The sequence below is a fragment of the Triticum dicoccoides genome, chromosome 7A, assembly GCF_002162155.2.
Source record: "Triticum dicoccoides isolate Atlit2015 ecotype Zavitan chromosome 7A, WEW_v2.0, whole genome shotgun sequence".
Lineage (NCBI taxonomy): Eukaryota > Viridiplantae > Streptophyta > Magnoliopsida > Poales > Poaceae > Triticum > Triticum dicoccoides.
In genome coordinates this window covers 293,382,820-293,408,068 of record NC_041392.1, presented here as the reverse complement: position 1 = coordinate 293,408,068, position 25,249 = coordinate 293,382,820, and the positions used below count along the sequence as shown (strand labels likewise).

General features: G+C 45.0%; 1 protein-coding gene across 1 annotated transcript; it reads left to right on the top strand.

The window, feature by feature from the left end:
* Positions 1-17,456: 17,456 nt before the first annotated feature.
* On the top strand, positions 17,457-18,767 carry LOC119331853 (probable carboxylesterase 8). The gene has a single exon (XM_037605030.1). The coding sequence runs from the start codon at positions 17,556-17,558 to the stop codon at positions 18,615-18,617; it is 1,062 nt and encodes a 353-aa protein (XP_037460927.1). The 5' UTR covers positions 17,457-17,555; the 3' UTR covers positions 18,618-18,767.
* The last annotated feature ends 6,482 nt before the right edge of the window (positions 18,768-25,249 follow it).

Sequence of the window (25,249 nt, the reverse complement as noted above, 5' to 3'; positions counted from 1 at the left end):
TGCATCTAGAGTATTAAGTTCAAAGGAACAGAGTAATGCTTTAAGTAAGATGACATGATGTAGAGCGATAAACTCATGCAATATGAAATAAACCCCATCTTGTTATCCTCGATGGCAACAATACAATACGTGCCTTGCTGCCCCTACTGTCACTAGCAAAGGACACTGCAAGATTGAACCCAAAGCTAAGCACTTCTCCCATTGCAAGAAAGATCAATCTAGTAGGCCAAACTAAACTGATAATTCGGAGAGACTTGCAAAGATAACCAATCATACATAAAAGAATTAAGAGAGATTCAAATATTGTTCATAGATAAACTTGATCATAAATCCACAATTCATCAGTCTCAACAAACACACCGCAAAAGAAGATTACATCGAATAGATCTCCACGAGAATCATGGAGAACTTTGTATTGAGATCCAAAGAGAGAGAAGAAGCCATCGAGCTAATAACTATGGACCCGAAGGTCTGAGGTAAACTACTCACACACCATTGGAGAGGCTATGGTGTTGATGTAGAAGCCCTCCGTGATAGATGCCCCTCCGGCGGAGCTCCGAAAAAGGCCCCAAGATGGGATCTCACGGGTAAAGAAGGTTGCGGCGGTGGAATTAGGTTTTTGGCTCTGTATCTGGTAGTTTGGGGTACGTAGGTATATATAGGCGGAAGAAGTACGTCGGTGGAGCAACATGGGCCCAACGAGGGTGGAGGGCGCGCCCCTACCTCGTGCCTTCCTGGTAGCTTTCTTGACGTAGGGTCCAAGTCCTCTGGATCACGTTCGTTCCAAAAATCACGTTCCCGAAGGTTTCATTCCGTTTGGACTCCGTTTGATATTCTTTTTCTGCGAAACTCTGAAATAGGCAAAAAACAGCAATTCTGGGCTAGGCCTCCGGTTAATAGGTTAGTCCCAAAAATAATATAAAAGTGTATAATAAAGCCCAATAATGTCCAAAACAAAATATAATATAGCATGGAACAATCAAAAATTATAGATACGCTGAAGACGTATCAGTAACTGGCGTGAACGTCCTTCCTGGAATATGAATTTGAATCATCCAACGCTCTTCTTCAGGTAGAGTGGCGGTGTAGGTTCTGGTGAAGCTTGGCATGCCGATGCTCAGGTACCTAGTGACTTCCTTCAAGTGTCATCCGAAAGGGGTGTCGTCATCCGGTTGAGTGAACTTGTTCCTTGGGTCCGCCGTCTATGGAGTAGAAATGGAGAAGAGTTAGAAATGACTATAGAAGAGTATCATGTGGCTTGTCCTAGTGGTCGCGTCCTACAGTCAGTGTGTGCTCTAATACCATCGTGTAGCGACCAGACCTCAGACGGTCAAGTCTCTGTGCTTAAGTGTCAATCCTGAATCGGTATTGCTGACACACAGTACTTGAGGATTTATTGCAGAGTTTCAATCACACACTTATTACATCGAGTGTCTCAAAAAGAGAATGTATTACAATAATATGGCTAAAGGCCATCTAAATAAGATAATTGCGGAAGCTTTGGAGATAAATGAGTCCATCCAACTCCACGGCAAAATTGGGTGCACGACAACGACCTAGCGCACCTTACTCCTCGTCTAAAAATTCAGCAACATAATACGTTGCAGCCTGTGTAGTAAACCCAGGCATGGGCAGCCTGGCCCGACGACCCGGCCCGAGCTCGGCCCGAAAAACCCTGGCCGGGCCGGGCTCGGGCTTTGTTTTGCAGCCCGAAAGATAGTTTGGGCCGAGCTCGGGCTTCATTTTTTCTATATTTCGGGCCGGGCTTGCACGTGCGCGTACTAAAAAACAACTTTCGGGCCGGGCTTTCGGGCTTCGGGCTTGATTTCGGGCCGGGCTCGGGCTTGAAAACAGGGAGTATTTCGGGCTTCGGGCCGGGCTCGGGCTTGAAAAATGAAGGTCGGGCTTTTACAAGCCCGACCTAAAACTCGGCCCGGCCCGATGTTTGCCCCGGTTTACTATGTAGGTCAGCACATGGAATATGCTGGCAACATAACACTATAGAGCAAAGAACAGAATAACAGCTAACACTACATGCGTATATGGCTGATGGAGGCTCTATGGTTTTCATTTGCATAAAGCTAATTTTTCCCTACAACAAAGGAACATATTTTATTTAACTGCAAAGTTTGTTGAAAACATTGAGAAGGTAACCCCAGCTCAATCCCAAAATTAAAAGTTATAACCCGACAAATGAATTAAGTAAAGTGATGAGACCAACATAATAATTCAAGCACCAGATACTCAAGATGTCCATAACCGGGGACACGACTAATCATGATTAGTTTGTACACTCTGCAGAGGTTTGCGCACTTCTCCCCACAAGACTCGATCTCCTCCATTAAATTTCTCGCATTACATGATGTTTGAGAAACGAATGACTGAGACACAGTCTTTCAGAATCATTAACTCTTTACGATGGGTAGACAGTACCACCTACATTCCCTACATCTGCTAGTCTACCACTGAAAGAGGTCACACAACATACTCAACTATGCCAGAGCCCATAATGGCCTGTGGCTGCACACGGAAGTTTCTGGCATGAATAACATTATGATCCCTTTGAGCCTCGGTGGCAAACCATAGGATGATCACATGGGTTCCTCGGGATCTCCTTGGACAACACTGGTATATCCCCAGGTGCCCACAACCAATCCACCCAGATGTGTATTACAGTAGCCACCTTAAGTTAAACCTTAATTAACAATAACTCTCATATCTTTCATGAATTCTCTCAAAACCAAACCATGTCTACAAGCATAGCATAGCAGTATAAGCATAACATAGTAAATACCCACGGTTTGATATAAGATAGTATGTTCTACCTCATCAACTACTTCCCAATTCCCACATGTTATCAATCCTACTCATGCAATGTTTGAGCATTGAAATTAATACATAAAAACTGGATAATAAAGGGATATGATCAAACTGTTACTTGCTTTGCTGAAGATCGGAAAACCCTAGAGATTCGTAGTAGCAAGCCTCGCACTCCAGAAACTCTATCGTGAACAAACAATAGCTTACATATGCACTCAAGCATAAGATGCGAAGGTAAAACCAAGAGAAAAGATCTAAATTAAAAATTCAAGTGAAGAGCTTCGATTTGCAAAAAGAATCAAACAAATCGGAGATGCGAAACTCAAACTAGGATAACAAAAGTTCAAATTCAAATCTGCTTGAAACCAAATTTTAAATTTTCAAAATCATGTTTAAGTTGATTATCTGGATAGAGGGGAACAAGACGAATATTTTGGCGTTGGTTTCACTGGATTTGGACAAACGAGTAAAAAATAGCGAAGGTTTGAAGATCAGGGACTAATCTGCGAGAAAAGTATTCACGAATAGATCCCTGGCCGAAAATAAAACTAAAAAGAAAAACCTAACGAACGAACGTTCGTTAACAGAATCTAACGAACGAATATGTTCGTTAACAGAGAAGAACGGGTGAACGTTCGCTAATTAGCGAACCCAAAAAAACTGATCTATTACGCGAAACCGAAAAACCACTGGGCAGGTTAAATTGGTTTTATACCGGTTTGGTGTGAAAAAACCGACCGTGGCGGTGGCGGCGAGAGGCGGTGTCAGCGGCAGCGGTGGCAGCGGGTGGCGGGCTTGCGGTGGCGGTGGCTCGGCTCGGCGGGAACAGCGGCGGCTGGCGGCGAGAGGCGGCGGGTGGCTGGGGAGGAGAGGGTCGGGGAGGCTTTTAAAGGGGGGGGGCGAGGCGGCTTGGAGGAGGGGGCACGGTGCGGAGGCGGAGTCCGGCTCAGACTCTGGCAACAGCAGCGGGGCTGTCTCCCGCGCAAGGAAGGCGTGGGCGATTGCGTGGGCCGGCTGGGCCTTTGGCCTAGTTCAGTCCAAAACTTTTTTTAAAATAATTTCGCCCGAACGAAAAAAATCCAAAAATAAAATAAATAAAAATCCTAAAATTTCCATAAATAATTTTCACTGTCCTCTCCTAATATTTAGGACAACATGAATATTTTTTGGGCCTAAAATGCAATTTTTAAAAATATAATTTTTCATAATTTACTCAAATAAAAACTCAAATAAAATTCAAATAAAACAAATATTTTTATTTTAAATTAATTTCCATTATTTTCTCTGTTTTGAAGAATTCATATTATCTTCTCTCATTATTTATTTATTTGGAAAAAAATAATTTCAAATAAAAATCCACTTTGATCCAATTTACCAACTTTGAAAATTCAAAATGGAATTTTATGAAAACCTCCAACTCTCTCAAATGGTCCTTGAGTTGCTTAAAGTCTTTAGGATCAAACTATTCAAATAAAACCAAATAAAAATGCAAAGAGCATGGATGCATATGATGACCTAATGATTAACATCCAAATTGAAAAATTGGGATGTTACAGTTTAACCCGAGTATTCTGCACATGCAAAACTATCTTGCACCGATTGTATGTGAACATAGAGCTTATCACACCCAATCATCACGTGGTGCCTTGGCACGACGAACTCTCACAATTGTGCATACTCGGGGAGAACACTTATACCTTGAAATTTAGTGAGGGATCATCTTATAATGCTACCATTGTACTAAGCAAGATAAGATGCATAAAAGATAAGCATCAGATGTAATCAAAATATGTGACATGATATGGCCATCATCATCTTGTGCCTTTGATCTCCATCTCCAAAGCACCATCATGATCTTCATCGTCACCGGCTTGACACCTTGATCTCCATCGTAGCGTCGTTGTCATCTCGCCAACTATTGCTTCTACAACTATCGCTATCGCATAGTGATAAAGTAAAGAAATTACATGGCGATTGCATTTCATATAATGAAGCGACAACCATAAGGCTCCTGCCAGTTGCCGATAACTTCTACAAAACATCATCATCTCATACAATAACTTATATCACATCATGTCTTAACCATATCATATCACAACATGCCCTGCAAAAACAAGTTAGACATCCTCTACCTTGTTGCAGGTTTTACGTGGCTACTACGGGCTTCTAGCAAGAACCGTTCTTACCTGCGCATCAAAACCACAACGATTTTTCGTCAAGTGTGATGTTTTAACTTTCAACAAGGACCGGTCGTAGTCAAATTTGATCCAACTAAAGTTGGAGAAATAGACACCCGCTAGCCACCTTTATGCAAAACAAGTTGCATGTCTGTCGGTGAAACCGGTCTCATGAACGTGGTCATTTAAGGTTGGTCTGGGCCACTTCATCCAACAATACCTCTGAATCAAAATAAGATGTTGGTTGTAAGCAGTATGACTATTATCGCCCACAACACTTTGTGTTCTACTCGTGCATATCATCTATGCATAGACCTGGCTCGGATGCCACTGTAGGGGAACGTAGCATGAAATTACAAAAAATTTCCTACGATCATGCAAGATCTATCTAGGAGATACATAGCAACAAGAGGGGGAGAGTGTGTCCACGTACCCTCGTAGACCGAAAGCGGAAGCGTTAGGTTAACACGTTTGATGTAGTCAAACATCTCATGATCCAACCGATCTAGTACCGAACGTACGACACCTCCGAGTTCAGCACACGTTCAGCTTGATGACGTCCTTCGAACTCTTGATCCAGTAGAGGGTCGAGGGAGAGTTTCATCAGCACGACGGCGTGGTGACAGCGATGGTGATGTGATCCGCATAGGGCTTCGCCTAAGCACTACGACGCTATAACCGGAGGAGTAAAGTGTGGAGGGGGGCACCGCACACGGCTAAGAGAACAATTCATGCGCTATGGGGTGCCCCCTGCCCCCGTATATAAAGAAGGGGAGGAGGAGGCCGGCCACCAAGGGGCGCGCCTGTTGGGGAACGTAGCAGAAATTCAAAAATTTTCCTACGTAACACCAAGATCTATCTATGGAGAGACCAGCAACGAGTAGAAAGGAGAGTGCATCTACATACCCTTGTAGATCGCTAAGCGGAAGCGTTCAAGTGAACGGGGTTGATGGAGTCGTACTTGTCGTGATTCAGATCACCGATGATCCTAGTGCCGAACGGACGGCACCTCCGCGTTCAACACACGTACAGCTCGACGATGTCTCCCACGCCTTGATCCAGCAAGGAGAGAGGGAGAGGTTGAGGAAGACTCCATCCAGCAGCAGCACAATGGCGTGGTGGTGCTGGAGGAGCGTGGCAATCCTGCAGGGCTTCGCCAAGCACCTACGGGAGAGGAGGAGGTGTCACGGGAGGGAGGGAGGCGCCAGGGGCTCAGGTATGGATGCCCTCCCTCCCCTCCACTATATATAGGGGCAGGGGAGAGGGGGGAGGCGCAGCCTTGCCCCTTCCTCCAAGGAAAGGGTGCGGCTAAGAGGGGGGGAGGAGTCCATCCTCCCCAAGGCACCTCGGAGGTGCCTTCCCCCTTTAGGACTCTCCCCTTTTTCCTATATCTTGGCGCATGGGCCTCTAGGGGCTGGTGCCCTTGGCCCATGTAGGCCAAGGCGCACCCCCTACAGCCCATGTGGCCCCCGGGGCAGGTGGCCCCACCCGGTGGGCCCCCGGGACCCTTCCGGTGGTCCCGGTACAATACCGATGACCCCGAAACTTGTCCCGATGGCCGAAATAGGACTTCCTATATATAAATCTTTACCTCCGGACCATTCCGGAACTCCTCGTGACGTCCGGGATCTCATCCGGGACTCCGAACAACATTCGGTAACCACATACAAGCTTCCTTTATAACCCTAGCGTCATCGAACCTTAAGTGTGTAGACCCTACGAGTTCGGGAGACATGCAGACATGACCGAGATGTTCTCCGGTCAATAACCAACAGCGGGATCTGGATACCCATGTTGGCTCCCACATGTTCCACGATGATCTCATCGGATGAACCACGATGTCAAGGACTCAATCAATCCCGTATACAATTCCCTTTGTCTAGCGGTATGGTACTTGCCCGAGATTCGATCGTCGGTATACCCGATACCTTGTTCAATCTCGTTACCGGCAAGTCTCTTTACTCGTTCCGTAACACATCATCCCGTGATCAACCCCTTGGTCACATTGTGCACATTATGATGATGTCCTACCGAGTGGGCCCAGAGATACCTCTCCGTTTACACGGAGTGACAAAATCCCAATCTCGATTCGTGCCAACCCAACAGACACTATCAGAGATAACCGTAGTGTACCTTTATAGCCACCTAGTTACGTTGTGACGTTTGGCACACCCAAAGCACTCCTACGGTATCCGGGAGTTGCACAATCTCATGGTCTAAGGAAATGATACTTGACACTAGAAAAGCTTTAGCATACGAACTACATGATCTTGTGCTAGGCTTAGGATTGGGTCTTGTCCATCACATCATTCTCCTAATGATGTGATCCCGTTATCAACGACATCCAATGTCCATGGCCAGGAAACCGTAACCATCTGTTGATCAACGAGCTAGTCAACTAGAGGCTTACTAGGGACATGGTGTTGTCTATGTATCCACACATGTATCTGAGTTTCCTATCAATACAATTCTAGCATGGATAATAAACGATTATCATGAACAAGGAAATATAATAATAATCAATTTATTATTGCCTCTAGGGCATATTTCCAACAGTCTCCCACTTGCACTAGAGTCAATAATCTAGTTCACATCGATATGTGATTAACACTCAAGGTCACATCCCCATGTGACTAACACCCAAAGAGTTTACTAGAGTCAATAATCTAGTTCACATTTGCCATGTGATTAACACTCGATGAGTTCTGGGTTTGATCATGTTATGCTTGTGAGAGAGGTTATAGTCAACGGGTCTGAACCTTTCAGATCCGTGTGTGCTTTACAAATCTCTATGTCATCTCCTAGATGCAGCTACCACGTTCTATTTGGAGCTATTCCAAATAACTGTTCTACTTGGAGCTATTCTAAATTGTTGCTCCATTATACGTATCCGGTATCTCCACTCAGAGCTATCCGGATAGGTGTTAAGCTTGCATCGACGTAACCCTTTACGACGAACTCTTTTACCACCTCCATAATTGAGAAAATTCCTTAGTCCACTAGTTACTAAGGATAACTTTGACCGCTGTCTTGTGATCCATTCTTGGATCACTCTTGTACCCCTTGACTGACTCATGGTAAAGCACACTTCAGGTGCGGTACACAGCATAGCATACTGTAGAGCCTATGTCTTAAGCATAGGGGACGACCTTCGTTCCTTTCTCTCTATTCTGCCATGGTCGAGCTTTAAGTCTTAACTTCATACCTTACAACTCAGGCAAGAACTCCTTCTTTGACTGATCCATCTTGAACACCTTCAAGATCACGTCAAGGCATGTGTTCATTTGAAAGTACTATTAAGCGTTTTGATCTATCCTTATAGATCTTGATGCTCAATGTTCAAGTAGCTTAATCCAGGTTTTCCATTGAAAAATACTTTCCAAATAACCCTTTATGCTTTCCAGAAATTCTACGTCATTTCCGATCATTAATATGTCAACAACATATACTCATCAGAAATTCTATAGTGCTCCCACTCACTTCTTTGGAAAAACAAGTTTCTCATAAACTTTGTATACACCCAAAATCTTTGATCATCATCAAAGCACACATTCCAACTCCGAGATGCTCACTCCAGTCCTTAGAAGGATTGCTGGAGCTTTGCATACTTATTAGCATCTTTTGGGATTGACAAAACCTTCCGGTTGTATCACATACAACCTTTCCTCAAGTATAACGTCGATGAAACAATGTTTTGACATCCTATCTGCAAGATTTCATCAATCATGCAGTAACTGCTAATCCAATTGCAACAGACTCTTAGCATCGCTACGAGTGAGAAAGTCTCATCATAGTCAACTCCTTGAACTTGTCGAAAAACATCTTAACGACAAGTCGAGCTTTCTCAATGGTGACACTTACCATCATTGTCTGTCTTCCTTTCAAAATCCATCTGCACTCAACAGCCTTACGACCATCGAGTTGTTCTGCCAAAGTCTACACTTTGTTTTCATACATGGATCCTATCTCGGATTTTATGGTTTCTAACCATTTGTCGGAATTTGGGCCCACCATCGCTTCTCCATAGCTCGTAGGTTCATTGTTGTCTAGCAACATGACCTTCAAGACAGGATTACTGTACCACTCTGAAGTAGTACGTATCCTTGTCACCCTACGAGGTTCGGTAGTGACTTGATCCGAAACTTCATGATCACTATCATAAGCTTCCACTTCAATTGGTGTAGGTGCCACAGGAACAACTTCCTGTGCCCTGCTACACACTTGTTGAAGTGACGGTTCAATAACCTCATCAAGTCTCCACCATCCTCCCACTCAATTCTTTCGAGAGAAACTTTTCCTCGAGAAAGGACCCGATTCTAGAAACAATCCCTTATTGCTTTCGAATCTGAGACAGGAGGTATACCCAACTGGTTTTGGGTGTCCTATGAAGATGCATTTATCCGCTTTGGGTTCGAGCTTATCAGCCTGAAACCTTTCCACATAAGCATCGCAGCCCCAAACTTCTAAGAAATGACAGCTTAGGTTTCTCTAAACCATAATTCATACGGTGTCATCTCAACGGAATTACGTGGTGCCCTATTTAAAGTGAATGTGGTTGTCTCTAATGCCTAACCCATAAACTATAGTGGTACTTCGATAAGAGACATCATGGTATGCATCATATCCAATAGGGTGCAGTTATGATGTTCGGACACACCATCACATTATGGTGTTCCAGGCGGTATTAATTGCAAAACAATTTCCACAATGTCTTAATTGTGTGCCAAAACTCGTAACTCAGATATTCATCTCTATGATCATATCATAGACATTTTATCCTCTTGTCACAATGATCTGCTACTTCACTCTGAAATTACTTGAACCATTCAATAATTCAGACTTGTGTTTCATCAAGTAAATATACTCAACATCTACTCGAATCATCTGTGAAGTAAGAACATAACGATATTCACTGCATGCCTCAGCACTCATTGGACTGCACACATCAAAATGTGTTACTTCCAACAAGTTGCTATCTTGTTCCATCTTACTGAAAACGAGGCTTTTCAGTCATCTTGCCCGTGTGGTATGATTTGCATGTCCCAAGTGATTCAAAATCAAGTGAGTCAAAACGGTCCATTTGCATGGAGTTTCTTCATGCATATACACCAATAGACATGGTTCGCATGTCTCAAACTTTTCAAAAACGAGTGAGCCCAAAGATCCATCAATATGGAGCTTCTTCATGCGTTTTATACCGATATGACTTACGTGGCAGTGCCACAAGTAAGTGGTACTATCATTACTATCTTATATCTTTTGGCATGAAAATGTGTATCCCTACGATCAAAATTCAATAAACCATTCCTTTAGGTGCAAGAGCACTTATTCAGGTTTAATACTAATCTTGATGGTAGAGGGAGCGTGCGATGTTAGATCACATCAAACTTGGAAACACTTCCAACACGTATCGTCAGCTCACCTTTAGCTAGTCTCCGTTTTATTCCGTAGCTTTTATTTCGAGTTACTAACACTTAGCAACCGAACCGGTATCTAATACCCTGGTGCTACTAGGAGTACTAGCAAAGTACACATTAACACAATGTATATCCAATATACTTCTATCGACCTTGCCAGCCTTCTTATCTACCAAGTATCTAGGGTAATTCTGCTCTAGTGGTTGTTCCCCTTATTACAGAAGCACTTAGTCTCGGGTTTGGGTTTTACCTTGGGTTTCTTCACTAGAGCAGCAGCTGATTTGCTGTTTCATGAAGTATCCCTTCTTGCCCTTGCCCTTCTTGAAACTAGTGGTTTCACCAACCATCAACAATTGATGCTCCTTCTTGATTTCTACTTTCGCGGTGTCAAACATCGCGAATACCTCAAGGATCATCATATATGTCCCTGATATATTATAGTTCATCACGAAGCTCTAGCAGCTTGGTGGTAATGACTTCGGAGAACCATCACTGTCTTATCTGGAAGATCAACTCCCACTCGATTCAAGCGATTGTTGTACTCAGACAATCTGAGCACAAGCACAACAATTGAGCTTTTCTCCTTAGTTTGCAGGTTAAGAAAGTCATCGGAGGTCTTATACCTCTTGACATGGGCACGAGCCTGAAATCCCAATTTCAGCCCTCAAAACATCTCATATGTTTCGCGATGTTTCAAAAACGTCTTTGGTGCCTCAACTCTAAACCGTTTAACTGAACTATCACGTAGTTATCAAAACGTGTATGTCAGATGTTCGCAACAACCACAGACAACGTTCGAGGTTCAGCACACTGAGCGGTGCATTAAGGACATAAGCCTTCTATGAAGCAATGAGGACAATCCTCAGTTTACGGACCTAGTCCGCATAATTGCTACTATCAACTTTCAACTAATTTTTCTCTAGGAACATATCTAAACAGTAGAACTATAGCGTGAGCTACGACATAATTTGCAAAAACCTTTTGGCTATGTTCAGGATAATTAAGTTCATCTTATGAACTACCACTCAGATAGACATCCCTCTAGTCATCTAAGTGATTACATGATCCGAGTCAAACTAGGCCGTGTCCGATCATCACGTGAGACGGACTAGTCATCATCGGTGAACATCTTCATGTTGATCGTATCTTCTATACGACTCATGTTCGACCTTTCGGTCTCCGTGTTCCGAGGCCATGTCTGTACATGCTAGGCTCGTCAAGTTAACCCTAAGTGTTTCACGTGTGTAAATCTGTCTTACACCCGTTGTATGTGAACGTTAGAATCTAACACCCGATCATCACGTGGTGCTTCGAAACACGAACTGTCGCAACGGTGCACAGTTAGGGGAGAACACTTCTTGAAATTGTTGTAAGGGATCATCTTATTTACTACCATCGTTCTAAGCAAATAAGATGTATAAACATGATAAACATCACATGCAATCAAATAGTGACATGATATGGCCATCATCACTTTGCTCCTTTTGATCTCCATCTTCGGGGCTCCATGATCATCATCGTCACCGGCATGACACCATGATCTCCATCATCATGATCTCCATCATCGTGTCTTCATGAAGTTGCCTCGCCAACTATTACTTCTACTACTATGGCTAACGGTTAGCAATAAAGTAAAGTAATTACATGACGTTTAAGTTGACACGCAGGTCACAAATAAATAAAGACAACTCCTATGGCTCCTGCCGGTTGTCATACTCATCGACATGCAAGTCGTGATTCCTATTACAAGAACATGATCAATCTCATACATCACATATATCATTCATCACATCCTTTTTGGCCATATCACATCACATAGCATACCCTGCAAAAACAAGTTGGACATCCTCTAATTGTTGTTTGCATGTTTTACGTGGCTGCTATGGGTTTCTAGCAAGAACGTTTCTTACCTACGCATGAACCACAACGTGATATGCCAATTGCTATTTACCCTTCATAAGGACCCTTTTCATCGAATCCGATCCGACTAAAGTGGGAGAGACAGACACCCGCCAGCCACCTTATGCAACTAGTGCATGTTTGTCGGTGGAACCGGTCTCACGTAAGCGTACGTGTAAGGTTGGTCCGGGCCGCTTCATCCCACGATGCCGCCGAATCAAGATAAGACTAGTAACGGCAAGCATATTGAACAATATCGACGCCCACAACTACTTTGTGTTCTACTCGTGCAAAGAATCTACGCAATAGACCTAGCTCATGATGCCACTGTTGGGGAACGTAGCAGAAATTCAAAATTTTTCCTACGAATCACCAAGATCTATCTATGGAGAGACCAGCAACGAGTAGAAAGAGAGTGCATCTACATACCCTTGTAGATCGCTAAGCGGAAGCGTTCAAGTGAATGGGGTTGATGGAGTCGTACTCGTCGTGATTCAGATCACCGATGATCCTAGTGCCGAACGGACAGCACCTCCGCGTTCAACACACGTACAGCTCGACGATGTCTCCCACGCCTTGATCCAGCAAGGAGAGAGGGAGAGGTTGAGGAAGACTCCATCCAGCAGCAGCACAACGGCGTGGTGGTGATGGAGGAGCGTGGCAATCCTGCAGGGCTTCGCCAAGCACCTACGGGAGAGGAGGAGGTGTCACGGGAGGGAGGGAGGCGCCAGGGGCTCAGGTATGGATGCCCTCCCTCCCCTCCACTATATATAGGGGCAGGGGAGAGGGGGGAGGCGCAGCCTTGCCCCTTCCTCCAAGGAAAGGGTGCGGCTAAGAGGGGGGGAGGAGTCCATCCTCCCCAAGGCACCTCGGAGGTGCCTTCCCCCTTTAGGACTCTCCCCTTTTTCCTATATCTTGGCGCATGGGCCTCTAGGGGCTGGTGCCCTTGGCCCATGTATGCCAAGGCGCACCCCCTACAGCCCATGTGGCCCCCGGGGCAGGTGGCCCCACCCGGTGGGCCCCCGGGACCCTTCCGGTGGTCCCGGTACAATAGCGATGACCCCGAAACTTGTCCCGATGGCCGAAACAGGACTTCCTATATATATATCTTTACCTCCGGACCATTCCGGAACTCCTCGTGACATCCGGGATCTCATCCGGGACTCCGAACAACATTCGGTAACCACATACAAGCTTCCTTTATAACCCTAGCGTCATCGAACCTTAAGTGTGTAGACCCTATGGGTTCGGGAGACATGCAGACATGACCGAGATGTTCTCCGGTCAATAAGCAACAGCGGGATCTGGATACCCATGTTGGCTCCCACATGTTCCACGATGATCTCATCGGATGAACCACGATGTCAAGGACTCAATCAATCCCGTATACAATTCCCTTTGTCTAGCGGTATGGTACTTGCCCGAGATTCGATCGTCGGTATACCGATACCTTGTTCAATCTCGTTACCGGCAAGTCTCTTTACTCGTTCTGTAACACATCATCTCATGATCAACCCCTTGGTCACATTGTGCACATTATGATGATGTCCTACCGAGTGGGCCCAGAGATACCTCTCCGTTTACACGGAGTGACAAAATCCCAATCTCGATTCGTGCCAACCCAACAGACACTATCAGAGATACCCGTAGTGTACCTTTATAGCCACCCAGTTACGTTGTGACGTTTGGCACACCCAAAGCACTCCTACGGTATCCGGGAGTTGCACAATCTCATGGTCTAAGGAAATGATACTTGACACTAGAAAAGCTTTAGCATACGAACTACATGATATTGTGCTAGGCTTAGGATTGGGTCTTGTCCATCACATCATTCTCCTAATGATGTGATCCCGTTATCAACGACATCCAATGTCCATGGCCAGGAAACCGTAACCATCTATTGATCAACGAGCTAGTCAACTAGAGGCTTACTAGGGACATGGTGTTGTCTATGTATCCACACATGTATCTGAGTTTCCTATCAATACAATTCTAGCATGGATAATAAACGATTATCATGAACAAGGAAATATAATAATAATCAATTTATTATTGCCTCTAGGGCATATTTCCAACAACGCCTTGGGAGGGAGTCCTAGTAGGATTCGCCCCCTCCCTTTTTCCTTTCTCATCGGAGGGGAAAAGGAAGGAGAGGGAGAGGGAGAGGTAAAGGGGGGCGCCGCCCCCTCCCCTAGTCCAATTTGGACTCCCATGGGGGGAGGCGTGCGGCCACCCCTTGCGGGCTCCCCTCTCTCTCCACTAAGGCCCTTGTAGGCCCAATACTTCCCTAGGGGTTCCGGTAACCCCTTGGTACTCCGAAATATACCCGAACCTTTCCAAAACCATTCCGGTGTCCGAATATCGTCGTCCAGCATATCAATCTTTACCTATCGACTATTTCGAGACTCCTCGTCATGTCTGTGATCTCATCCGGGACTCTGAACAAACTTCGGTCACCAAAAAACACATAACTCATAATACAAATCGTCACCGAACGTTAAGCGTGCGAACCCTACGGGTTTGAGAACTATGTAGACATGACCAAGACACATCTTCGGTCAATAACCAATAGCGGAACCCGGATGCTCATATTGGTTCCTACATATTCTACAAAGATCTTTATCGGTCAAAGCGCAATAACACCATACGTTATTCCCTTTGTCATCGGTATGTTACTTGCCCAAGATTCGATCGTCGGTATCCTCATACCTAGTTCAATCTCATTACCGGTAAGTCTCTTTACTCATTCCGTAATGCATCACCCCGCAACTAACTCATTAGTCACATTGCTTGCAAGGCTTATAGTGATGTGCATTACCGAGAGGGCCCAGAGACACCTCTCCGATACTCGGAGTGACAAATCCTAATCTTGATCTATGCCAACCCAACAAACACCTTTGGAGACACTTGTAGAGCATCTTTATAATCACCCAGTTACGTTGTGACGTTTGATAGCACACAAGGTGTTACTCCGGTATTCGGGAGTTGCATAATCTCATAGTCAGAGGAAGATAAGTCATGAAGAAAACAATAGCAATAAAACTTAACGATCATTATGCTAAGCTAACAGATGGGTCTTGTCCATCACATCATTCTCCTAATGATGTGATCCCGTTCATCAAATAACAACACATGTCTATGGTTAGGAAACTTAATAATCTTTAATTAACGAGCTAGTCTAGTAGAGGCTTACTAGGGACACTGTGTTTTGTCTATGTATTCACACATGCATCAAGTTTTCGATTAATACAATTCTAGTATGAATAATAAACATTTATCATGACATAAGGAAATATAAATAACAACTTTATTATTGCCTCTAGGGCATATTTCCATCACCAGCATAAACAAAAGGGAAAGATGAGGGCCATCCGTATCGGCCCGACACGACTGGAAGTGGCATGCTTGCCCGTACCAAGTTAGTAGCTGCCGAAGGCCACCCCCGTAGCCAAACGCTATGTAGATGAATCTTCAACGATCATTGTTGATGATCTTGGGGAATGGCACGCCCCGCCGGAGCCCATAACACTAAGGACGGTCCTGCTGCGTACCATCTTGGCTGCTGACGATGGTCGCAATAGCGGGATGGCGCACATTTAATGCTTCTGACAAACAGATTTCCCGTTTCCTTCATGGAGAAGAAAGCCGCAAGTTGCGGTGCTTCCTGGGCGTGCTCGGGAAGCGCTTGTCGGGGCCGGGCGCACCTCGAAACACCTAGCAAGGAGACCTTGTTGTCTCCGTTTCTCAAATGACAAGTTGCCAAGCCCCAAATTGTGTTGTGTTGTGCGGCGTCGCTTGCCGAACGTCATCGTCAAGGACCAGGCCTGCCGGTCTAGGGTACCCTGGTCCCCATTAGACCGACGCATATAACCTATATTTTGGTAATCAAATGGTCAAACTTTAGCATAAAATACAAAGAAACTAAGGGCCTTTTTGGATTGATGCCCCAACCTGTTCAGCCATTTTTTTTTGCATGGAGTGAGTTCATGGGAAAGTGTCTGGTTGGCACCGAAATTTTTGGCGAGCCCTGCCTATCCCCATTTAAGCCAACGGATGGCGAGATGGGAGGCGAAAATTGTGCCTATATTTTGGAGCGCACGTCAAACCGAAACAGCCCCTAATAAACCCGGACGAAGGTAGTACTATTGTTTTTCTAAAGAAAAAAACGATTCGCTGCTCAGACGAAAAAAGGCATCTGCAGAGCAAGTCAACTAGTGCGGCCTACGCACAGGACAAAAAAGCTAACAAAATCCAATTAAACATGTAATAATCAATCTTCTAATCTATTTAAAAATAAGGCATGATTGCCGGTGACACTCATGGGTTGAGATTGCTTCCGATATTGGCCTTGACGTCCCCTATGCTGATTGCGTCTTTGTTAGCCTCTAATCTACATAACATATTTGTTAGGCGGCTAGTGCGTGCACAGTACCGGGTCCTTGTCGCTCGTACAGTCTCAAGGCAATTAAATCGCGCCGGGCCTATCTGCTGGCGGCCAGCGGTGGATACATCGATACACTCGTTGCGTCAAGCTGAGATTGAAGCGGTGTGACGTTGATCTCGCACTGCGTTTCTCCCTGTCGAAAGCTTTGCCACCTTCGCGCGCTTTTCAGAAAGCATGGAGCAAAGGGCGAGGTTATTAGACCCTGCAGAGCAATTAGTGCAGACGCTTTGAGACTTTAAGCGCCTCCAATCTTCCATGTACAACACACTAGCAACAGGAAAAGAATTAGAGAAAAACGAACTTGTTTGGATCGTTAGGGCATGTACGTACATGGCGGCATATGGATACAGATGTCCTATGACAAAAAGTAATTTGAAACTTGATTTGTTCTCTCCAATATAAACTACTACTACTGTGCTTCATAAAAGAATAGAAAGTGACTTTCACTACACATGCATCTCTAATCTTTACTTAAACTTTTTCAATTTTATGCATCGGACCATATTTTTTCTTTTCAAACATCCGCCTCCTGCAAAAGATCCCGCATCTTCATTCGAACCTACTTTTTCTGTTATCCGATTCTATATGGCATATGAGGCATCATTGTGAGGTTATGCATTGGGCATGTCCTACCCGCACTCCATAAAACCGGGGTAAGGTATCGTACGTATACTCGGGCTCCATTGCAAATTAAAAGAGCACCTGTGCATTGATGGTTGCTGCGTGCACGGTTACGCAGCGCGCAGCATAAAAACCGTGCGCGCCGCGCCTAATACTCAGTTACTCACTATCCGTCGTATGTCCACCATCCCACTCATCAAAGCTGTAGTCGCACCGAGTGTGCAAGAGACAAAGCAAAGCCGCGAGGAACCCATGAGCGATCTCATGGTCGCGGACGTTGATGCGTCTGCGCGGCCGCCGCCGTCCAAGTCGGACAACCTCTTCATGCAGATCGCCGTCCACCCGGACGGTGCCGTCACGCGGCCCGTCGTCCCCACCATCCCGGCTTCCGACGCCGGCAGCGGGGCGGCCGTCTTCAGCAGGGACGTGCCCCTCGACACCTCTCTCGGCACGTACATCCGGCTATACCTCCCCAACCCCGTCCCGCCGTCGACGAAGCTCCCCGTCATCCTCTACTTCCACGGAGGCGGCTTCGTTGTCTTCAACGCCGACACCGCCTTCTACCACGCCTCCTGCGAGGCCATGGCGGCGGCCGTACCGGCCATCGTCGCCTCCCTCGACTACCGCCTCGCACCCGAGCACCGCCTGCCCGCCGCCTATGACGACGCCGTCGCGGCCGTGATGTGGCTCCGTGACGTGGCGCCCCAGGACCCCTGGATCGCCGCGCACGGCGACCTCGCCCGGTGCTTCGTCATGGGCAGCAGCTCCGGCGGGAACATGGCGTTCAACGCCGGAGTCCGGACCAAGGGCATCGATCTGAGCCCCGCCGCGGTGCGCGGGCTCCTGCTGCACCAGCCGTACCTCGGCGGCGTCGAGCGGACGCCGTCCGAGGAGAGGTCGGAGGACGACTTCATGGTGCCGCTGGAGGCCAACGACAAGCTCTGGAGCCTCGCACTGCCGCTGGGCGCGGACCGCGACCACGAGTTCAGCAATCCGGAAAAGGCGGTGGCACAGGAAGCCGTGGTCGGCCTGCCGCGGTGCCTGGTGTCCGGGAGCGACGGCGACCCGCTGATCGACAGGCAGAGAGGGTTCACCACGTGGCTTCGGGACAGTGGCGTGGAGGTCGTCGCCAAGACGGACGGCTCCGGGTTCCACGCTGCGGAGCTCTTCGTGCCAGAGAAGGCCGAGAAGATGTTCGCGCTGGTTCGCGATTTCGTATTCGCCGACAGTGATGCTTAACGCTGATTTGAGTGCGCCGTGGGAGGCCATCAATTCGAGCATGTGACTGTGTGTTGTGATCAATAATTCGCCACTGTTCGTAACGTGGTGCGGTGCGTTGAAATTGTTAAAAAATCTTTACTAGAAATTGATTGATGTTTATGGATCACACTTGGGCCTAGTTTGGCAGCGTCGATTTTTCAAAATCGTGGTACTCTAAAATCTCAGGGAGTAATCTAAAGATGACAAAAAAAATGTCTATAATAGATTATTTTTTGGACTTATCTTTAATAACTAGATTCTTTGAAAATGTAGTGAGACATATTATGCTAAAAGATCATCTCTTGTCTTCTTTTAAATAAGAAGAGAAGACAAATCTTTTTTTATAAGTTCTTTCTCCTTCACCTCATCTTATTTCTATGTGGCATTACTAAGCATCACCCACATCTCCCTAATTCCTAAAAAAGCTGCCATTTACGAAAAATTTAATTAGAAAAAAATGAATTACACAGAACATCAACCCTAGGGGCACAACACATTACCCCACCTTTTGGGGAAGTTCTCACAAAACTGTAATTTTTGGTCTAATGATTAACACACAACCCAAATCCTTAGTGCTCAAACTAACGATCACGTACATCAACCGAGTTGAATGAAACCAAGTCCTCTTGTGCACGTGGTCTTCTCCGAGCCAGAGCCAAGCCGCCGCCAGCTCGCTTGTCCCCGACAGCTCGCCGTCTCTTCCCCCTTAGCGCTGGCTCGTTCTTAGTCTTGTAATCTCTACTCCTAAAAAGGGAGTTGGTAGGTTGGTACTGGTGATTTTTTTCCACCTCACCTCCCACCACCCACTCCCACTCGATTTTCTCTCTCCCGCTAAAACACAAACCCCATTAAAAACCATACGCCGCCACTCTTTCAATTATACACACTAATTCATCGCCATAGAAAGGGAGGCGCCTTGATTTGGCTTCAAAAAACAAGAAAACGCCTTAATTTGTCTTAAAAAACAAGGAAACACATTAATTTGTCTCAAAAAAAAAGGAGTCGCCTTGATTTGGCTTCAAAAAATAAGAAAGCCTCTTGACTGTCTAAAAAACAAGGGAACGTTGTGCTCGCTCCTCCTCCCTACCTCTCCAACACCGCCGCATGCGTCCCTGCCGCGCACATCTTGCGCCCACCTAAGCCGTGATGGGTTGGGCTAGACGTCCCCCAAGCACCGCCACCTCTTCGCCCTATGTCGCCCAACCGACACGCCTTGATTTGGCTTCAAAAAATAATGAAACGTCTTAATTTGTCTTCCAAAAAATAAAGAAACGCTTTAATTTGTCTTCCAAAAAACTAAGGAAACGCCTTAATTTGTCTCACAGAAAAGGGAGTCGTCTTGATTTGGCTTCAACAAACAAGAAAACCTCTTGATTGTCTAAAAAACAAGGGAACATCGTGCTCGCTCCTCCTCCCTACCTCTTCACCGCCGTCGCATGCGTCCCTGCCGCACACATCTTGCGCCCGCCTGAGCCGCGATGGGCTGGGCTAGACGTCCCCCAAGCACCGCCACCTCTTTGCCCTACGTAGCCCAACCGTCGCGCCTTGCGCCCACTGCCAAGTCGAGCAGATGCTGTAGAATCTGCTCCTGCGTGGCGGCAATTGGCCACAAGTAGATGGCGCTCCCGGGAGCGGTGGACACGAGCGCGGCGCAAGCAATGGCCAAGTATGATGGGGGCCTGTTCGCACACAAACAGGTCACTGTGTACCCTCGGCATCGAGCGGGATACACAAGGTACATCGCCGAAGGAGGCTCACCGGAAGCGCGATGCGCAAGACAATCCAGCGAGCGCTTTTGCAGATCCGGAACCCCACGTGGCCAGGAGAGACCCCATCTGGACACATGGCGGTGATGGGCATCCCTAGGTCGTATCGCCCACCCCTAGGACTTCGTAGATCGAAGCTCAGAAGCGAAGAAGACCGGTGAACGAGAAGCAGAAAACTGGGGTAGGAGATGAAAGTTTGTAGATGGGCTTTGTGATTGTGTGTTGTTTTTTCAATAGGCCGTCACCCCTCATGTATATAAGAGGCGGATGGACTTCCCGTGCAAGGAAAAGTTATAATTCACGTCCAAAACCCTAATCTGGGTCTAATTCGGATTGCTTGATCCGAACTTTTCAAAACTGTTCGGTCTAAAAATTTGCTGCACCTTGCGGGTCATTTTTAGGATAGTAAAGGACCTCAAATCAAAATCACATAAGAAGCAAATTTAACCGCTTTGACGAGACGAACAACTTCAATGTTTAACGTTTTTTGGTTCGATGTCATCTAAAGGGCCGAATCGCTCGTGCAAAACAGACTATTATTCGTGCTACCCATCAGACACCATGTCTGATGGGGAGCGTCACTTCTGGCTCGTGATAGGGTTGCACTCAGATGGCTCTAACTTTTATATACGACCTTGGATTGGGATGTTTTTTATATCAAAATTGATTGTTTCGACGTGACGAAGAGAATTCATGTAGATAAGTTTTCCATATGAGGCAGTTTTGGGGCGTAATCAGCCGAAAAGTGTTCTGGATACAAAATATCATTACTTCCAACACAATTTCGGCCTTAGAGATGAGACAGGACGACTATGACCCAATTATCAAAGTTTCTCCTTTCGATGATATGAAACTTTCTCACTTTGAGCACTTTTCCATTTGAGGCCTTCTTAATTATGTTTTTGATCATGCCAAAATATGGTGTCAATATATGCCCCCCTTTTTTCGGTAAAACTCGTGTGTCTAAAAATAATTTGGAATGTATTCGTTCTAAGGATGATGTCAACACTGTATCGGTCATTTATATTTCTCAGGGCGATAATTATGTATCAGCAATGATTTATGCTAAGGGCGATAGTTATTTATAGGCCATGTCTTTGCTTAGAACGATAGTTATATATCGGTTGTTGCCTATCTAGACTTCTTGCCACGCACTTGGGTGATACTTATTTAAATATTTTCCATTGAGAGCTTGAGGTAACAATGTACCTTGTACGAATTTCACCAAATATGAGTTTCCAGGAACTACTCTTGTAAGAGACCACTTCCTGAATTTTCCGTTTTTGAACCAATTGGTAGGATCACCTTCCACACGAGATCGCCAACTTGAAAACTCTTCAACTTGACCTTCTTATTGTAAGCTCTTTCCACCCTCAACTTATCCCTTTCTATGGCCTTCAAAGCAGCCAAACGTTTATCGGCGACTTCATCAATATTGTCCATCATCAAGCTATAAAAGTCCACCGCCGATAAATCATTTTGTTTGGCTATTCTCAAAGCATTCAAATTCACTTCCACTGGTTAAACAACCTCTTGACCATATACGAGCTCATATGGAGTTAGCTTTGTAGCACCATGCCTTGAGATTCTATGTGCCCACAAAGCTTCAGACAGTAGTTCATGCCATCTCCTTGGATTATCCTCAATCTTCTTCTTATGAGCTTGATTAATATTTTATTGCTAGACTCAGCTTGTCCATTGGCTTGGGCATAATATGGAGAGGAATTGAGCAACTTTATTTTATATGATTCGGCAAATTCTCTAACTTGATGTGACATAAAGGATGAACCTTGGTCCCTAGTTAATGTTTGAGGAATGTTGAATATATGAATAATGTGCTCAGTTATGAATTGAATTACCTCTGTATGCGTCATATGTTTTAGTGGTATTGCTTCAGACCATTTAGTGAAATAATCAGTTGCCACCCACATGAGTCGATGCCCCTTTGAAGAAGAAGGATGAATATATCCAATAAAGTCTAATCCCCAACCTCTAAAAGGCCACGGCTTGATAGTAGGATGTAACATAGCAGTGGGAGCCAACTGAATATCACCAAAGTTTTGACAAGCTTCACATCCTTTATAATACTGGAAGCAATCATTAAACATCGACGGCCAATAAAACCTAGCACGTCGTAATAACCATTTCATCTTGGGATCCGACTGATGAGTGCCACAAATACGTTCATGGACCTCTCCCATAGCAACTCTCGCTTTGTCCTCATCCAAGCACTTTAAAAGAACATCATCAACTATTCGGCGATAGAGATCATCATCTCTCATTGTGTATTTGAAAGCCATACGCCGAACAGTCTTGTCCACACTTTTACTAGGATCACACAGATAATCAATAATGGTTTTCCTACTGTCTTGATCTTGTCCTGCATTAAATTTTTTGTTAGCGGCCGAAATGATGGGCTCCGGTTCAGCCTCCACTATGTTGGCAAGACTAGACATCGGCCATTGAGAAATATGAAACATGCCATGATCAACATGATAGTCGGATGCTTGATGTGCCAACTCATTTGCTCTCCAATTTTCATGTCTAGATGTATGAGCAATGCTAAAATAATCAAAAGTAGAAATTATATCTAGACATTTGTCAAGATAAATATTAAGTGATTCATCAAAACATTGAAAGACTTTGGATATTTGTTGCACTACTAATAACGAATCACCAAAAGCCTCGGTATATGTAGCACCTATGGCAAGCAACATCTCTAAGTCGAATAACAATGCTTCATATTCGGCTTGATTATTTGTGCAAAAATATTCCAAGTGGCTCGAGGCTTCAAAAACAGCACCATGAGAAGATATATAAATAATACCAACACCGTGGCCATTTCTAAAAACTAAACCATCAAAATATAATCTCCATGGTATTAGTGAGACAGGGTTTATATCAATATCATGCTTGTCATCAATCCGATGCTCAATGATGTCTAGTACGCAACTTTATTCTTGTAGACACGTGTTGGGCCCCCAAGCATAGAGTTTTGTAGGACAGTAGCAATTTTCCCTCAAGTGGATGACCTAAGGTTTATCAATCCGTGGGAGGCATAGGATGAAGATAGTCTCTCTCAAACGACCCTACAACCAAATACAAGAAATCTCTTGTGTCCCCAACACACCCAATACAATGGCAAATTGTATAGGTGCACTAGTTCGGCGAAGAGATGATAAAAGTGTAATATTGATGGTAGAAATATATTTTTATAATCTGAATAAATAAAAGCAGCAAGGTAGCAAATAGTAAACGATCTCAAAACGGTATTGCAATGCTTGAAAATAAGGCCTAGGGTCCGTGCATTTGCTAGTGCAATCTCCCAACAGTGCTAATATAATTGGCTCATATAACCCTCCCACAACATGCAACAAAGAATCACTCCAAAGTTCCTATCTAGCGGAGAACATACGACGAAATTGTTTGTAGGGTACGAAACCACCTCAAAGCTATTCTTTCCGATCAATCTATCCTAGAGTTCGTACTAAAATAACACGAAGCTAATCTTTCCGATCGATCTAACCAAGAGTTCGTACTAAAATAACACCAAAGCAAATTCAGATTCATAATATTCAATCCAACACAAAGAACTTCAAAGAGTGCCCCAAGATTTTTACCGGAGAAACAAAGACAAGAACGTGCATCAACCCCTATGCATAGAGTACCCCAGTGTCTCCTCGGCAATCCGTGAGTTGAGTGCCAAAACATATATCAAGTGAATCAATATGATACCCCATTGTCACCACGAGTATTCAATTGCAAGGCATATATCAAGTGTTCTCAAATACATGAAGGTATTCAATCCGATAACAACGAAATCTCAAAGGGAAAAACTCAATTCATCACAACAAGATATAGAGGGAAAAACACCATATGATCTGACTATATTAACAAAGCCCGCAATACATCAAGATCATGACATCTCAAGAATATGAGAGAGAGAGATTAAACATAGCTACTGGTACAAACCCTCAGCCCCGAGGGTGGACTACTCCCTCCTCATTGTGGTGGCCGCCAGGATGATGAAGATGGCCACCAGAGATGGTTCCCCCCTCTGGCAGGGTGCCGGAACGGGTCTAGATTGGTTTTCGGTGGCTACAGAGCCTTGCGGCGGCGGAACTTCTGAAGGAAATATGCCCTATAGGCAATAATAAAGTTATTATTTATTTCCTTATATCATGATAAAAGTTTATTATTCATGCTAGAATTGTATTAACCGAAAACATAATACATGTGTGAATACATAGACAAACAGAGTGTCACTAGTATGCCTCTACTTGACTAGCTCGTTAATCAAAGATGGTTATGTTTCCTAACCATGGACAAAGAATTATCATTTGATTAACGGGATCACATCATTAGTTGAATGATCTGATTGACATGACCCATTCCATTAGCTTAGCACCCGATCGTTTAGTATGTTTCTATTGCTTTCTTCATGACTTATACATGTTCCTATGACTATGAGATTATGCAACTCCCATTTGCCAGAGGAACACTTTGTGTGCTACCAAACATCACAACGTAACTGGGTGATTATAAAGGTGCTCTACAGGTGTCTCCAAAGGTACATGTTGGGTTGGCGTATTTCGAGATTAGGATTTGTCACTCCGATTGTCGGAGAAGTATCTCTGGGCCCTCTCGATAATGCACATCATTGAAGCCTTGCAAGCATTGCAACTAATGAGTTAGTTGCGAGATGATGTATTACGGAACGAGTAAAGAGACTTGCCGGTAACGAGATTGAACTAGGTATGGGATACCGACGATCGAATCTCGGGCAAGTAACATACCGGTGACAAAGGGAACAACGTATGTTGTTATGCGGTCTGACCGATAAAA

Excerpts from the sequence above, each read along its gene's own strand:
- LOC119331853 (XM_037605030.1), top strand. The coding sequence starts at position 17,556 with ATGTCCACCATCCCACTCATCAAAGCTGTAGTCGCACCGAGTGTGCAA.